This window comes from Eptesicus fuscus, chromosome 20, assembly GCF_027574615.1.
Source record: "Eptesicus fuscus isolate TK198812 chromosome 20, DD_ASM_mEF_20220401, whole genome shotgun sequence".
In the NCBI taxonomy this organism is placed as follows: Eukaryota; Metazoa; Chordata; class Mammalia; order Chiroptera; family Vespertilionidae; genus Eptesicus; species Eptesicus fuscus.
In genome coordinates, this window is record NC_072492.1 from 14,730,698 (window position 1) to 14,747,323 (window position 16,626).

General features: G+C 51.1%; 1 protein-coding gene across 1 annotated transcript in view; it reads left to right on the top strand.

Annotated features, from left to right (window-relative positions):
- ITGAE (integrin subunit alpha E) overlaps window positions 1–16,626 on the top strand; it is a 45,649-nt gene that overhangs the window by 14,754 nt on the left and 14,269 nt on the right. Inside the window, exons 12-21 of the mRNA XM_054709374.1 lie at window positions 331–466; window positions 1,071–1,195; window positions 1,513–1,653; window positions 2,236–2,460; window positions 3,690–3,820; window positions 5,163–5,293; window positions 6,573–6,736; window positions 8,249–8,377; window positions 12,182–12,252; window positions 15,701–15,833. Of these exons, the coding sequence (XP_054565349.1) occupies window positions 331–466; window positions 1,071–1,195; window positions 1,513–1,653; window positions 2,236–2,460; window positions 3,690–3,820; window positions 5,163–5,293; window positions 6,573–6,736; window positions 8,249–8,377; window positions 12,182–12,252; window positions 15,701–15,833 (1,386 nt within the window). The remainder of the gene's footprint in view (window positions 1–330; window positions 467–1,070; window positions 1,196–1,512; window positions 1,654–2,235; window positions 2,461–3,689; window positions 3,821–5,162; window positions 5,294–6,572; window positions 6,737–8,248; window positions 8,378–12,181; window positions 12,253–15,700; window positions 15,834–16,626) is intronic.

Sequence of the window (16,626 nt, forward strand, 5' to 3'; positions counted from 1 at the left end):
TGTCACTCAGCCCAGGCTGGGCAACCTGGGAAGGAGACGAGCACTCTCTTCTCAGTCTCTTCTGTTAGTGCTTCCTTCACACCTGGGCCCGGGATGGCTTCTGCTCTGGGGCTGTTGGTATTAGAGGGACAGGGTCATGGGTACAAGGCAGGAACCAGTGTTTGCCATCTCCCCTTCCTCCTGCATGGCTGGCCAGGTGGGCCTGGGGCCACGGAACGCCCCTCTCCCCCCACAGCACAAGTTCGCTGTGCTGGCCGGTAGACCCGAGGTCCCAGTGGCTGACCCTGGGCACCTCCAGCTCAGATGGCCTCTAATCCTCGTCCCCTGCAGGGGCAGCTGCTGCTTGGTGCTGTTGGGGCCTTTGATTGGTCCGGGGGCGTGTTGCTCTATGACAGGCACAGCTGCCGGGGCCGCTTCCTGAACCAGACGGTGGTGGACAACAAGGCTGGAAAGCACAGCTACCTGGGTGAGGGCGGGGCCTGGAGACCACCTGGGTGAGGGCGGGGCCTGGAGACCACCTGGGTGAGGGCGGGGCCTGGAGACCACCTGGGTGAGGGTGGGGCCTGGAGACCACCTGGGTGAGGGCGGGGCCTGGAGACCACCTGGGTGAGGGCAGGGACACTGAGGTTTCACCTTATGCTGCACTAGGCTTCCATGGATTAAGGGATGGACCCTGGTTAGGGATCTGGAAGCTGAAAATTAGGGCTCCTGGGAGGGACAGGGCCTGCTCAGTACCGATTTCATGGGGTGGCCCTGGATGGCTGCCTAGGGAAGGCGGGGCCTCCCTCCACCCCTCACCTCAGTCCTTATATACTGGGTGTGCGGATGCGTGTATTTAGATGTGTGTGTATCACATCTGTGTGGTGGGCACGTGTATGTGACCAGCAACAGTGGGTAAGTGGGAGAGCTCCCTGATGCCAATTGTAAGAAGAGACTGACAGTCTCCTATTTTGTCCTCCTGCACGGGCCACTTCGAAGGCCTGGCTGGGAAGGTGGGGGAGGGGGACTGGGGGGGCAAAGGCGTGGCCCGGTGGGAGCTCCTGGTCACAGCCACACCACCCCTGCCCCAGGTTACTCGCTGGCCGTGCTGCACAAGGCCAGTGGTCCTTCCTACGTGGCGGGGGCTCCCCGGCACAAGCATCGAGGGGCCGTGTTTGAGCTCAGGAAGGAGGGCAGAGTGCTGGAGGGAGAGCAGGTACCTGCCGGGGAAGGACCACCGACCCTCCATTGCTACAGATGGGGATGGGAGGCCCGAGGGAAAGGGAGGGGCTCCAGGGCACACCGTGGGCGGTGGGGGGGGGGGGCCCAGCCTGGGCAGAACGCAGCGCCTCTGCCCTGGCCCTGTGTGTCTGACTGTCAGCGGTGCCCCGCCTGGGGGTCGGGCAGCTCTCCCAGTCTCCTGTGTTACTCTGGTGAACGGATCCATCTGGAATGACCCAGAGGGGGTGGCCTCGCTGAGGGGTGGGGGAGGGGCCTCCAGCGCCCTGTGAGCGCGCTCTCCCTGGGCTGTAGATGGGGTCCTATTTTGGCTCTGAGCTGTGTCCTGTGGACACCGACATGGATGGGACCACGGACCTCTTGCTGGTGGCGGCTCCGTTTTACCACGTTCGCGGACAGGAAGGCAGAGTCTACGTGTACCGTCTGCATGAGCAGGTGGGAGAGTCTCCATCTTTGCAGCTTGTGCAGGCTGCGGCCACTGGCCTGGTGCGGGGGTGGCCGGGGTGGAATCGCCAAGGCAGTGGTGGGGAGGTGCTCAGGTGGACAGCGGCTCACTCCCCTCTGCACCCCACTTCCTCATTTTCCCCATCTCATCATCTCATATTGGTGGTGACTACAGCCCCAGTGGCAGCCAGGTGACAAAGCAGGCTTTGTCTAGTATCTCACCTGCTTCTCTAGAACCTGGGAGGGAGCTGTCACTCGCACCGTACAGGCGAGGAAGCTGAGGCTCGGTGATGTTAAAACTTGTCCAAGTTCCCATACAAGTGTGGGGAGGAGCCAAGACCAGAACCCAGGCCTCCCCGCGGCCAGCCCAGTGCTGCCAACTGCGGGAGCAGAGGGCACAGGAACCAGCTCTACCGCTCGCGCACTGTGCCAGGTTGGGAGGGTCCCTGCCTGTTCTGAGCCGCAGACTCCCTGCCAGGGACTCTGCGTTGACAAGGCCAGCGAGCATGCCTCCCGGGTGGCGATGGGGTGGGCACCCTGCATGCCTGTCTTGAGGGCTGATTTGCTTTACAGGATGGTTCCTTCTCCTTGGCACGCACGCTGAGTGGGCAGCCTGGGTTCCCTGATGCCCGATTTGGCTTTGCCATGGCAACAGTGGGGGACATCAGTCAGGATAAGTTCACAGATGTGGCCATCGGAGCCCCCCTGGAGGGTTTGGGGGCCGATGATGGCGCCAGCTTCGGCAGTGTGTACATTTACAACGGATTCCGGGACGGCCTCTCTACCAGCCCCTCGCAGGTAACCCGCGGGGCTCTCTCCCGCCTCTCCTCTGGGACAGTGACCGCCCCCCCCAGATGTAATGGCCTGAGCCTCAAGTTAGTTCCTGGTCTAAGTGCCAGGCAGGCCCACGGGGTTGGGGGTCCCCAGCGAAGGGCAGAAGTCACTCAGGCTGGTGGGAGGTTCCCGGCCCGTCAGGTGGGGCAAGAGCGTGTGACAACATCTGTCTACCCTGACCTGTACCTCCCTTCCTTGGCATTCCCGGCGTGGACCTGCCTCAGATCGTCCTCCCTCTCCTGCGGCCCCTTCTCTGGCTCCTAACCCCACCCAACCCTCCGTGCCTGAGCTCTCACCCCCAGGGCTCTGTTGCCAACCTCTCATGCTATATCTTTTTTCTTTTTTTAAGTAAAATGATAGATACATACTTCTTTTTAAAAAATATTTTTTAATTGATGTCAGAGAGGAAGGAAGAGGGAGAGAGAGATAGAAATGATGAAAGAATCATGGATCGGCTGCCTCCTGCAAGTCCCCCACTGGGCATAGAGCTTACAACCCGGGCATGTGCCCTTGCCCGGAATTGAACCTGGGACCTTTCAGCTCGCAGGCCGACGCTCTATCTACTGAGCCAAACCGGCGAGGACTCATGCTCTATTTTTATGGCACTTTAACCCCCTCCAACTGGTTTCTCTCCTCAGCTTCAGTCCCGTGTGTCCAGCTGCCTCCTGAGCACCTCGCCTGGTGGCTCCAAAGCAGGTCACCCTCCGGCTGCCCAACAGAAAGCAGCCTCTTCCCCCGAGACCTGTGGCTCCCCTGGGCCCCGTCTGCCCCACCGGAAACCCTAGATAATCCCAGACGCCCGACACTGGGCACAGTCTGTCAGCCCTCCTGTGCATCCCAACTCCCAGCTGTCTCCCAGCCCTGCCCCTCCTGCCTCCTCCCCATCCTCCGCCCCGTGTTTGATTAGACACCCCAGCCTCACACCCAGCCTCCTTGCACCCAACTCCCCTCCTGTTTCCAGCACTGGCCCCGGCTGTTTCCTTAGACCACCCTGCTCTGCCCCCCCCCCCTCGTTCCCCACCTCCCCTGTCCAGTCCCACACGTCCTTCCCCGGGAGACCCTGCCCTGCTCTTTCCAGCTTCTAATGGCGGGCTCCCCTTGAGAGGTGGGGACCGATGCTGATTTGCTGATTTGCATCAAACCCAAAGGACTCTCTTTTCCCTCCCCGATGCCTTGCGTCTCTCCCTCCACAGCACATCAGAGCCGCGGCGGTGGCCCCCCGGCTCCGCTACTTCGGCATGTCTGTGGACGGCGGCCTGGATGTGACCGGCGATGGCCTGGCCGACATCACCGTGGGCGCCCTGGGCCGGGCGGCTGTGCTCCGGTAGGGGTCTGCCCTGCCTCCGGGGGTCCCAGGCCCCAGCCTCACCCGCGTGCCCTGCCCTAAGCGACCTCGTGGAGATGCCAGGCACTGACGGGAGAGAGTAGGTGGTTAGGGGCTCTGGAGTCTGCCCATCTGGGGTTGAACCTCCGCTCTCCCTTCACGCCGTGTGCCTGGGCAGGTGGTTGAATTCTAAGTCCCAACTTCCTCATCTATAAACGGGAATAATAGCAGTGCCTACCTCCCAGAGTTATGAGGCTCCACTGAGAGGATCTGTGCGGAGGGTTTAGCCCAGTGCCCCGTGGTGGCTGCCATTCTTGTTATCATGAATGTCAGCGCTCCTGTGCCCATCCCTAAGCGAATGATCGAGTGCCGTGGCGATAAATAAGCCGACGGGACGCCGATCCGCCCTGGGCTCTCCACTGAGCCCCGGACTTGGCTCTCAGCTCAACACCCCTCCTCGCTGTTGCTCCCAGGCATCTGAGTCAACATGTCTAAACGGCCCTCTTCTTCCAGACCAGCCCCGCCCTGGCTGCCCCTCTCAGCAAATGACACCATTTGTTCAGGAAGGAAACCCAGGAGTCATTCTTCTTCTCCTTCCCCTGCCTCCCATCAACACGTTTTTGTTGGCTCTGCCTCCCAAATACCTCCCCCTACAACACCCTGTCACCGCTCGCCTGGGTCTCCGCCATGGCATTCTTCCCCGTCTCCCTCCCTGTGCTCCACTCTCCACGCGGCAGCCGGCGATCCCTTCATTCTGCTGCTTAAAAGCCCTCAGTGGCTCCCACTTAGTGAAACCCACATTCCCTACCACGGCCCACGAAGTTCCCCACGGCCCGCCCTGCCCACTCCTCCCTCCCCGTCCCTTGCTACCCTCTGTCTCATGAACGGCTCCTGGCATGCTGACCTCTGTGTTCCTCAACCCAGGCTCCTTCCTACCGCAGGCCCTTGGCGCTAGCTGTGCCTTCTGCCTGGACTGCACTTCCCCTAGATCTGTACACAGCTGGCTCTCTCCCGCAAACAGGTCTCAGCTTAGATGTCTCCTCGTTAGGGAGGCCGTCCCTGACTACCCAGCCTACGGAGCCCGCCGTCTCCATGGCCTTACCCTATTTTGTTTTTATCATAGTGTTACCCGTACACAGGACTTGACTGTTCCTTCTTGCTTATTTGCTGGTTGTCTATTTTCCCACTAGAGCAGGGATTTGTCTCTTTCCCTGAAGTCTCAGGACAGCAGTGTGGCACATTAGACTTGTTCGATAATATCCGTTGAAGGGATGAATGAGCCAAGCACTGGTACAGAAGACCTGCGGTCGCTTCTCATGGTCCGCTTTGCTGTCTTATTTAGCTCAAGGCCTGTGGTTCGCCTGGAGGTGTCCATGACCTTCGTGCCCGAGGCGCTGCCCATCGGCTTCAACAGCAGTGTGAGTGTGAACCTGTGCTTTGAAATCAGCCCTGAGACCACAGCTGCCACGTCAGGTAACGGGCAGCCTCGCGGGCCCACGCAGTATTGGGGTCATTCCTTGTTGGCTTCGGGGCAGGGAAAGAGGATGGGGCGGGGCTGGGCTATGTGAGTGATGAGGTTCTGGTGTTTGAAAGCCCTCTGTTTGGAGCTTAGCGCCCTTGACCGTTAGGTTCCGTGTAGGTCTCCTCGAAAAGGGAGACCTGCCGGTGAGCCCGCACTCTGCAGGGGGGTCTCTGACCCTGTTGGGAAGAAGGACATGGGAGCCCTTCCTCAGGTGTGAAGGGTTGAGTTTCTGAAAAGAAAAAAAGAAAAAGAAAAAAAAGACTCAGGAAAGGGCGGCCGTTGCTCCATCTCCATCCACGGTGCCCGCGGGTGTGCAGGGGACCCTGAGAAGTGCCCGTCCTCGTTCTCTCTGATTACATCTTCTCCCCTGCCCTCCTCGCTGCCTCCCTGGCCCAGGGGGGATGGGGTGACCTGCCGGAGGTGGAGGCCTGGCCGCTCCTCCCATCCCTTCCTGGCACCGGTTGGGAGATTGTTTCCAGGAGGCAGAGGGTGGGCCCCGCGGTTCGCAGCCCAGGAACTGCCTGGCAGCCCAAGAGCTCCCCTCCTGAGCAACCCATCAGCAACAGTCCCCAAGGTGTGGAGTCTCAGTAGCAATCCCTGAAATGTCTCTCTGGTTCCTGCAAATAAGAAAGCCCTCTCCCGGGTGGGTGGCTTTCCTGCAGAAGGAGGCCATTATCGAATGCGGAGAGGAAATGACGGGCCTATCGGGTCCCGCTCTACAGGCGGACCGACTCGGGCCGTGGAGCCCGGACGGCTGCTGCTGAGCAGCTGTGTGACACTAGGCAGGTGTCTTTCCCTCTCTGGTCCTGGTTTCTGTTCTGTACAGTAAAGGAGTTGGCCCAGGTAATCTGTAAGGTGCTTCCAGCTCTGCTGTCCTCAGGTGTTCCTCTATGGTTTCTCTCTCCATTCCGTGTTGTTTCCCCTCCTCCTTCTTTCTCCCTGAATCCCAGCCTCCTCCCTGAGTCCTCCCTCTCCTGGGGAAGAAAGCCTCAGCCCTGGGCATGTGCTGCTCTGGGTTTGGGTTGGGACCCTGCGGGATGCTAGCCAGGTGCCAGAAGACATGAGAAAAGTACCTTCGAAGTGAAGAAACTCAGAAGTCCAGCCCCAGGGAAACACCTGGCGGGGCCACACCCTGGAGGGGCTCCCGGGGAGCCTCAGGCGGGCTGGGGGTGCTGTGTCTGGGGCTTGCCCATCCCAGCCTCATCAGGAAGGTCTGGTCTTCACTCCCAGGCCTCAGAGGGACGTCTCTGAATTTCACGTTGGACGTGGATGTGTTGAACGAGAGGAAGAGGCTACAGTGTGCGGACCAGAGGACTTGTCAGAGCTGGCTTCGGGAGTGGAGCAGTGGGTCCCGTCTCTGTGAGTCCCTCCTGCTCAGCCCCACAGAGGGAGAGGTAAGTGAGGAGTTTAGGAAAGTCCAGAGGGGTCTGTGCTTTGACATAAGAACTGAGGGGTGTGCAATGAAGGGTATGTATCCGTCCAAACAAACTAGACAATTAACATAATAGCCCAGCCAGTATGGCTCAGTGGTTGAGCATTGACCTATGAATCAGGTCATGGTTAGATTTTTGGTCAGGGCACATGCCCAGGTTGCAGGCTTAATCCCCAGTAGGGGGTGTGCAGGAGGCAACCAATCAAAGATTCTCTCTTATCATTGATGTTTTTATCCCTCTCTTCCTCTCCCTTCCTCTTTGAAATCAATTTAAAAGTATTTTTAAAAATATATATTAAAAAATAATAAAAGACCAGGAACCACATAATGGCATGGGTGAGGAAGTTAATTATATTAGAAATCCAAGTTAATTTGAACACTAACTATATCTCTGAGCTTCCTAGCATCTGAACAGAAAGCGAAATGTTCTAATTGCTGTTTATTCCTTTCCCCTGTCAACTGACCTAAGAGTGGGGCTGAGGGTCCTTCAAATCATTATCAGAAAAACTGAGTGAGAGATAGGAATAGAAAGACAAAAGTTATCATTTATGAAGGTTTACACCTGACAAAGGTGTCTACAAACACACACAGAAAATGTATTTGTCAGGACTCAGGGCCTGACAGGCCCTAGAACTTTGGACCTATAAGGATCATTTATTCCAACAACCTCATAAATTATGCTTCTAACCACACATCTGTCCCCACATCTGTTCCAGTTTTTAATAGGATTAATAAAGAGTTCACAGTGAGTCTATGGCTTCTTTAAATAAAAGCATAACTACTCTTTCCACCGGAAGTCATGCTCACCTACTCTCCTGGCTCGAAGCTTCTCCCATGGCTCACTCAGAGAGAAGTATGGCATTTTGTTTTTCCCCTCTAATATGTCCTTCATGCTGTTTTGTAAACACAGATGTGGCCATGTGTCGTCCCTCAGTGCCTCCCATTTGCTCTCTGAATAAAATCATCAGGTTTTTAAAGAATATATTGTTTTCTTAAAAAATATTTTTATTGATTTCAGAGAAGGGAGAGGGAGAGATAGAAACATCCATGATGAGAGAGAATCATTGATTGGTTGCCTCCTGCACACCTCCCACCGGGAATCAAGCCCTGAGCATGTGCCCTGACCAGAAATTGAACCGCCACCCCCTGGTTCATAGGTCGATGCTCAACCACTGAGCCACACAGGCTGGGCAAAGTCGTCAGTTTTTAACTCATGATAGGCAGACCCCTTAGGATTGGGGTGGAAACCATAAGGAGTTATGAGATTTGAGAGCAGATCCAGGGATTTTTCCAATGCTCCTGGCAGCTTGGTTAAATGACAGCTTCCCTTCAGCCTGGCTTGTTTGGAAGAGGCTTAGGACCTCTGGCTCACCACTTTCATGTTTATTTCATGACTACACCGAAGTTAAAGGCGTTCTCCTTGTCATCTTCTGCCCCACATCCAACTGCACCTCCGCCTCCCGGGTGACTGCAGCTCTGTGAAGAGGACTGCTTCTCCAACATCAGTGTCAATGTCAGCTACCAACTCCGGAACTCCAAGGACCAGAGGAGCCATTCCCACCCTGTCCTGGACATCTACAGTGAGCCCTACGCCATCTTCCAGGTGACTCTACCCACAGCTAGGACCAGACCCTCCAGGGAACCATCCCCCCAAAGTACCTGCTCCCCTAACTTCAAAGAATGTTAGAATTGGGAGGGTCTTCAGACAGCATTTGGGCCCCTTACTGCACAAAGGGGCCTCCCTGGTGGGTAACCACGTCTCCAAACTACCACCCAAGGCTAGTTCCTTTATGTGCACAGAATGCTTGCTACATATTTAATGAAGCATTTGAGCATTGTCTGACTTGGCAAGGGTGTCTGATGACCGTGCGGTGGGGGTCCCATGTGGGGACTGGACTGGAGCCACTCTGCCCTGCTGGCAGAGAGGATGCCCTTTGGCACAGCTGTCTACCCAAGGCCTGCTCAGGGCCTTCGGGCTGAATGCCTGGCCCACCAAACTTGCCCCCTAACGGGCAGGTAGTGTCACAAGAAACTTTTCTCATTACTAAGGGAAGTCAGAGGGGGAAAGCCAACAGTCATATTTCCTGACTCTATGATATCTAAGGTGATTTTGCTTGTATCCAGGATCTGGAATATTCTATCTGTCTACATTTAGTGTGTGTTATGGGGTTTAAATCAGCAAGATCAAAGAAGTGACAACGTGAGCCTTAAAGAGTAATAATTACAGTCAGTTGGGATGAGTTGTCTCCAAAATTTAAACTAAAAAGCCAAGAGTTTTCATGCGGGCACAGAAAAGCTCAGTAACATATTTCCAGGTAATCATAGGACAGTCCCGAGTGTCCAATATTTTTTACCCAGTTTTGGTCAATACCTAATGTATTAATCACAAGTAGTAAATAGGGCCCTGCCTGGGCAGCTGAGTTGGTTAGAGAGTCATTATGCTAGTCCAAGGTTACAGGTTCGATCCCTGGTCAGGGCATATTCAAGAACCAACCAATGAATACATAAATAAGAGGAACAACAAATCGATGTCTCTCTCTCTCTCTCTCTCTCTCAAAACACAAAACAAAACAAACAGTAAATAGAAATAAGAGAGCAACACAATTAGGGTGACTGTTTTCACTGCTCATCTGCCCAGGAAGAGAGGGAATCAGGTTCCTCTACTAGTATGAACAAAGACTGACATCTTAATTTTTTAGGCAAGAGACTTTATTTTAAATTTATAATAGTATATTTATTTTGTAAATAATTAACAATTTCTAATGTATTTTTATTGGTTTCAGAGAGGAAGTGAGAGGGAGAGAGAGATAGAAACATCAATGATGGGAGAGAATCATTGATTGACTGCCTTCTGCAGGCCCCAGTGTGTCCTGACCTGGAATCAAACCGTGACCTCCTGGTTCACAGGTTGATGCTCAACCACTGAGCCACGCCGACCAGGCTAAAGAATTTTTTAAAAATTGGTATTGACAGCAAGTTAGATGAAAAAAAGATTAGAATTAATGTAATAAAGTTTTGTCAATAAGCAGATGATCACTAATTATATATATTGTTTAGAAAAAAAACCTTTATTTTGAAATAGTTGGTTTACTATAAAGTTATAAGCACACTCCAAAATAATCCCCATCCATTCTTTTTTTTAAAAATATATTTTTTATGGATTTCAGAGAGGGAGGGATAGGGAGAGAGATAGAAACATCAATGATGAGAGAGAATCATTGATCAGCTGCCTCCTGCATGCCCCACACTGAGTATCAAGCCTGCAACCCAGGCATGTGCCCTGACCAGGAATCGAACCATGACCTCCCGGTTCATAAGTTGATGCTCAACCTCTGAGCCATGCTGGCCGGGCTCTCCATGCATTCTTTATCCAGATTTCCAAAATGTTAACATTTGTACGTCTTATTATTCACATTGCTTTAGCATTCTTTCTCGATACATGTAGACAGTACATATACATATATACAAATTACACACATATACACACATTTATATTTCTGAACCATGTGAGAGTAAGTTATAGATTTGATGCCTTACTCTCCAGTATTCAGTATATATTTCCTAAAAACAAGGACATTCTCTTACAAAACCTCAGTGCAATGATCAAAATCAGGAAATAATAAAATACTATTACCTAATTTATTTAAATTTCATCAGTTGTCCTATTAACATCTTTTATTGCAAAAGAAAAAACTTTTTTTGCCAGTCCAGCATCATGTATTCATTTTGTCATCACTTATCTTTGATCTCCTTTAATTTGGAGCAGTTTCTCAGTCTTTGTTTAATGACTTCAACATTTTTGAAGGATACAGGCCAGTTATTTTGTAGAATGTTTCTCAACTTGAATTTGTCCAATGTTCCTCAAGATTAGATTAGATTGTGTGTTTTGGGCAAGAATATCACAGAAGTGAAGTTGGTCCTTCGAGGTGTCATATCAGGGGCACACTGCTTTGTCCCATGACTGGTGCTATTTCCCCTGGTCATGAATAAGTATCTTATAGGCGATGCTTGGAGCTTATGAATGTATCCTGTTTAACATCCATTCATGATTCTTACCTGAATCAATTATTACTTGGATGGTTTGGCAAAGACATTTTTTATTCCACTGGTAAAATGGACGAGGAGGCGTGATTTGGTATTAGTTTAAGTACACAGATGTTTCCAGAAAATGAGTTCTAGCTAGGAGCTTATAGTTTAACCTTGCTCGCTCTCACTGGGTTTGGGTGAAAGAGAGCAGGCTACTTGTCTATATTAAAAACAAAGCTAAAGAAAATCCAAAAAACTTTGCCCCAAACTATTGACCCAGTCGGAGTGTCAAGTTCTGACTTCTGCAAATTGCATCTCCAGTCTCCAGGAAGTAGGAGGCTTCCTTTCTAACTCTGGGCTCCATTCCTGCTTCAGGCCCTGGGCAGGGTCCTTGCGTAAGCTGCTGATGCGGTCACTGGCTGCTGGGGAGATAAATGCAGAGATTTCCCAGTTAGGAAGCTGGCTGTGTTTCCTTCATAATAAAAAATGAACCCACCCCTAGCTGGTTTGGCTCAATGGATAGAGCGTCGGCCTACGGATTGAAGGGACCCAGATTAGATTCCGGTCAATGGCACATGCCCAGTTGCAGGCTCCATCCCCAGTGGGGGGCCTGCCTGTAGGAGGCAGCTAACCAATGATTCTCTCTCATTATTGATGTTTCTAGCTCTCTTTCCCACTCCCTTCATCTCTGAAATCAATAAAATAAACAAACAAGAACACCCAGATTCTTTAGAAACTTTGATTTTTCAATCTGAACTAGGGCTTTTCAACTTTGACTGGGCCTGTGGACCCACTGTGACTCTCTGAATTAGTTTGGTTTAGTGTAGGCACGATTGCAAAGGGAATATTTAACCCTCAAAGACTACCCACGGAATCAGAGGGTGTGCAGGACTGGATCTTGACAATAATTGTTTGGGGTTTTTTGGGATCTTGACAATAATTGATTAGGTGTCTTCCATTTGTGCCCCTGCTGTTCCTACCTCTACTTGAAAGGACTAAGAAAACTCTTCTTCATATAGGTTTTCCTCCCCAAAATTTCAAAGTACACAGTGAGTTGTGAGTGTTGGTGCTTAATTCTGGTGATAGAAATGTGACAGGCCCTCCCACCATTCCATGAAGGTCACCCCATTTTCTACCTTGGCCAGAGGCCTGGCTCATGGTATACCTGTGCTGTAGGACCAAACACATCCCCTACCTGACAGACTGTCACTTGCCATCTGTTACCCAACTGTTCCTCCTACCCCTGCCAGATCAAGAAATGTCACAGTCACAGCCATGTGGACACAACCCAGCCTGTCCAACATGTCCTAAGGAGATCACAAGGCAAGGCTTCCAGGGATGGCGGGGTCCCTGGGCTAATCCTGCCCCTGTCTCGTTACAGCTGCCCTACGAGAAGGCCTGCAAGAATAAGCTGTTTTGTGTTGCTGAGTTACAGCTGGCCACCACCTCTCAGTGAGTCGAATCCAGTCATCACAGTTTCTGTAGTAAACTTCCTCCTGACTTACCTGAACCAACCTCTCATCAGGATCAGTTGCTCATTCCCTCTCCTTCCCCTCATGGCCCACAAAGGGCTTTGCATTTATTATCTCACTAGAGGCCTGGTGCATGAAAATTCAGGCACTAGATGGGGGGGTCCCTCAGCCCGGCCTGCCCCCTCTCACAGTCTGGGAGCCCTCAGGGGTGGGAGGTGACCCAGCGATCAGGAGAAGGCGACGCCCCATCACACCTCTGCTGCTGCCACTGCCAGCAGTGCAAGCCTCGGCCGGCCCTAGTTATCTGAGCCTTGGGCGGCCCTGGACGGCCCTGGGCGGCTGGGCAGCCAACATCCAAGGCTTGCCTGCGCCTCGGGCTGGCCATGGGAGGCTGGGGGCTGAGATGACTGGGGGACTCCAAAGGCAGGCGCGCAGAGTGCCGCCATCTTTGAGGGCGTGGCAGTCAATTAGCATATTCCCTCTTTATTAGATAGACTTGCTTCCCCAGCCATCCCATAAGGGAGGCAACACAGAGATCGGCTTTCCCATTTTATAGATTAGAGAACAGACTCAGTAGTTGGGAACCTGCATGGGGTCACAGGGGTCATCTGGTAGACTTGAACCCAGGTCTCTGACATCCTGGGCAATGCTATTTTCATAAGCCAGTGTCAGAGGCAACCTCTTCCCTGACTCACCTCTTAATCAAATTACTTAATTCAGTAAATGTTTATGGAGCATCTACTCTGTGCCAAGCACTCCAGGTGCTGCAGATACAGCAGCGAGCAACACAAAGAGCCCTGCCTTCCTGCTGCTTTTAGGGGAGAAGATAACAAATAAGTAAATATTATGTTGTCAAGTTTACTATGAAGATAAGGCAGGGAAGGTAGGAGGGAGTACGGGTGGAGGTGGGGTGGCAGTTTTAAACGGAGTGGTCAGGAAAGGGCTCGCTGAGGAGGCATTTTGGTACACGCCGGAGGTTGAGGAATGAACTATGTGGGTATTGGAAGGAAGAGCAAGTGCAAATGCCCTGGATGGGAGCACGCCTGGAGGTGGGAGGAACAGCCAGGACAGCAGTGTGGTCGCAGTAGCATGAGGAGGGAGAGGCAATGTGTGGGCAGGGACGGTCACCCGGGGCTGCACAGGCCTTCCATGGGGCTGTTACTGGGAGCTGGAAAGCCAGAGGAATGGATGATCTTTTATTTTTCACCGGGTCATTCTTGCTGCTGTGTTGAGAACAGACTGTAGGAGCAAAGGTGGAAGCAGGGAGCTTGCAGGGAGCTCTTACAATAACTCAGGTGAGAAGGGATGGTGCCTTGGGCCAGGGTGGTAGCAATGAAGGTGGTTATGTTCTGAAGTTAAAGCCCATAGGATTTGATGACAGATTGGAGGTGGGGAGTGAGGGAAAGAGAGGGGTCTAAGAAATCTTTCAAGGCTTCAGCCTGAGCATCTAGAACTGTGCTGTCCAATTTTAATTTTAATTAAATAAAATTAAAATTTTAGCCCCTCAGTTGTACTGTGCACATTTCAGGTGCGCAATACCCACATATGGCTAGTGATACTGGACAGCACAGTGATAACCACTTCCATGACCGCAAAGTTCTAGGACAGCAGTGATGCCAAGAACTGAACTGGGCAAGCCTTTGAAAGAATGACTTTGGAAGGCAGGAAGAGATCACAAGTTTGGTTTGGGACGACGTATGGTGTCTTAAATGCCCTCCCGGCTACCAGTGCTGCGTGTATAACATGGTACCGATGGCCAGTGCTTCTAGACGTTTGCAAGACTTGTGTTTCAGATGTGGATGGCTTAGCGCTGCCCATCTCAATCGATAAGGATCCAATTCAAGACTTTTGAGTGCTTTGGAATCCAGCCTAACAAGCAAACACAACTGCTTCCAACAGGGAATTAATGGAACCAAGCACTGCCCTCTTAGGCAATCTGTGTGAACTAGAGACATAGCACACACAGCTGGCCCTACATCACCCCCTAGTGTACATACATAGCAAGCAGTCTCTTTTTTTTTCAAGATTATTGTTAAGCCTAATCTTTAGCATCCAAACACTTCTGTGGTTTTTGACCTTATGGACATAGATCTCCCAAAGAATCTAAGGAAAACTACAGACTCTTCTCCCTAGAAAATCACGTGTGCACATATCCGTGTTTGCATTCAGGGCCTCTGAAACTGTCCCTGTTAAAATATTCTGACAACTCTCAGATCGCTTTCCTGGGTTCTGGAACAGTGCATCCAACTGACATTTCAACATCTCTACCTTGTTATCCTATAAACACCTCTCATCATGTCCTAGACTGAACTCTCTGTCGACTTCCTCTGCCCTTCCTCCTGTGGTCTCTCCCTCATCAGTCATCCAGGCTGTAACCTTGGGATTCATCCTTGAGTCCTCTCTCTCTGTGCTCTGCCTGCAAGTACAGCCTTGCCATCTCTGGTTTCTATCTCTTCCCTCCATCCCAACCACTACTGTCTTATTTCAGACATGTGCCATCCCTCAGATGGATCCCTACAGCAGGCTGGCTCTGACCCCTCCCTCCCTCCAATCAATGTCCGCTTTTCAGCTGTGATAAAAACAACACAACAAAGCACATGATTTCTTCCCAGAGCTACATATTCCGTCTTTGACTATGTCAGATGGTAGAAAGTTTTCTTTGTACCAGTGACACATTTTCCTACAGATTTCAATTACTGGTAGTTGTTCTCCACATAGGGCCCCAATGCACCTCAGCAGACTGAAGGAAGCTCCCACAAAGCCCCAAGTCTTCTCTTCACCAGGCTGAGCAGACTCCTGGTTTAAACCATATAGCCTTTGAATTAGAAGGGGCTGAATGACTGTGTGGGAGGGAAAGCTAAGGCCAGGAAAGGGGCAGGGATGGTGCCTGTCTCACACACCACTGTTACTGTAGTGTTGAGTAGGGTGTCTGGCACAGGGAAGCTACTCCATAAATAGATGTGAAATGGATGGAATTTTGTAAGGGAGTGCCTTGCCTACGGTCACAGAGAATTGGTAACAGAAAGAGGATTTAGATCCAATTCTCCCAATTCCTTTTTGAGGTTGCTAGACCTCAGGCAAATTAGTGAGCCTCTTTTGGCTTCTGTTTCCTTCTCTATAAGATGAAGAATAACAATCCTATTTCATAGAATTATTATGAGGATAAATTGAGCATGTGAAGCATTTAGCACAAACCCTGGCACATGGAAAGGACTAAATAAATGGTAGCCATTATTATTATCTCGCACAGCAACTGAGGTGGGTGTGGAGGTCCAGGTGTTTGCTTACGTTAAGGGGAAGAAAATCTAGGCTAAGTGTATCCTTTAGGCAATTTATCTAAGAAGTTAGTTGAATGTGCTATTGCATTGCATCGAGGTTTTTACAGAATAATAAACTGGTAACGCTTATCTATTTGCTACCCTGTGCAGGACGGAATTGGTGGTGGGTGTCACAAAGGAGCTGACAATGAACATCAGCCTAACTAACTCTGGGGAAGATTCCTACATGACAAACATGGCTTTGACTTACCCCAGAAACTTGCAGTTTAAGAGGATACAAAAGGTAACTATGACAGCAGTTTTGGGAAACATGCCATTCATGGCTTTTCCTCCCTGCACACTCTCTTTTTTTATGGCAACCTCCAAACTGCCTCCAGCCTCATCTTGGTCCATTCAATAAATGATTTAAATTAACGGGAGTGGCTCAGTGGTTGAGTGTCAACCTATGAATCAGGAGGTCATGGTTGGATTCCTGGTCAGGGCACATGCCCAGGTTGTGGGCTTGATCCCCTGTAGGGGGCGTGCAGGAGGCAGCGGATTAATGATTCTCTCTCATCATTGATGTTTCTATCTCTTCTCTCCCTCTCCCTTCCTCTCTGAAATCAATAAAAATATATTTAAAAAATAAATTAACTGGATGAAGCCCCTCCATCCAACTACATGCCATGGGATCCAGTCATGCCATTCTCTGTCTCACAAACCTTCAATGGTGCCATTTTGCCGTAATCACTCCTCCCTGCCTGCAGCCTTCCCTAACACAGGTTCTGAGAGAGAAATAATCTCTAATAAGTTAGTTGGGACTAAAATGTAAAGTCTGCCCTGCCATTCATCAGCCTGGGATTGCAGACAGGAAGCCAGCTGCAAGATACTAGGAAATGGTATTTTTGCCATGGACACCCTGCAGCTACAAACATTGAGTAATTGCGTTCTCTAAAGTCTTTGGAAATCAGAAACTTTGCTGTTTGAAGTTGTATCTGTAATTATGAAACCATCTCAACCTTGCCTGGAGAATCTAAGTCGCTTTGACAAAGAGAAGCAGTCTATGTCCTTCTGAGGTACAGAGCTGCACATAAAGC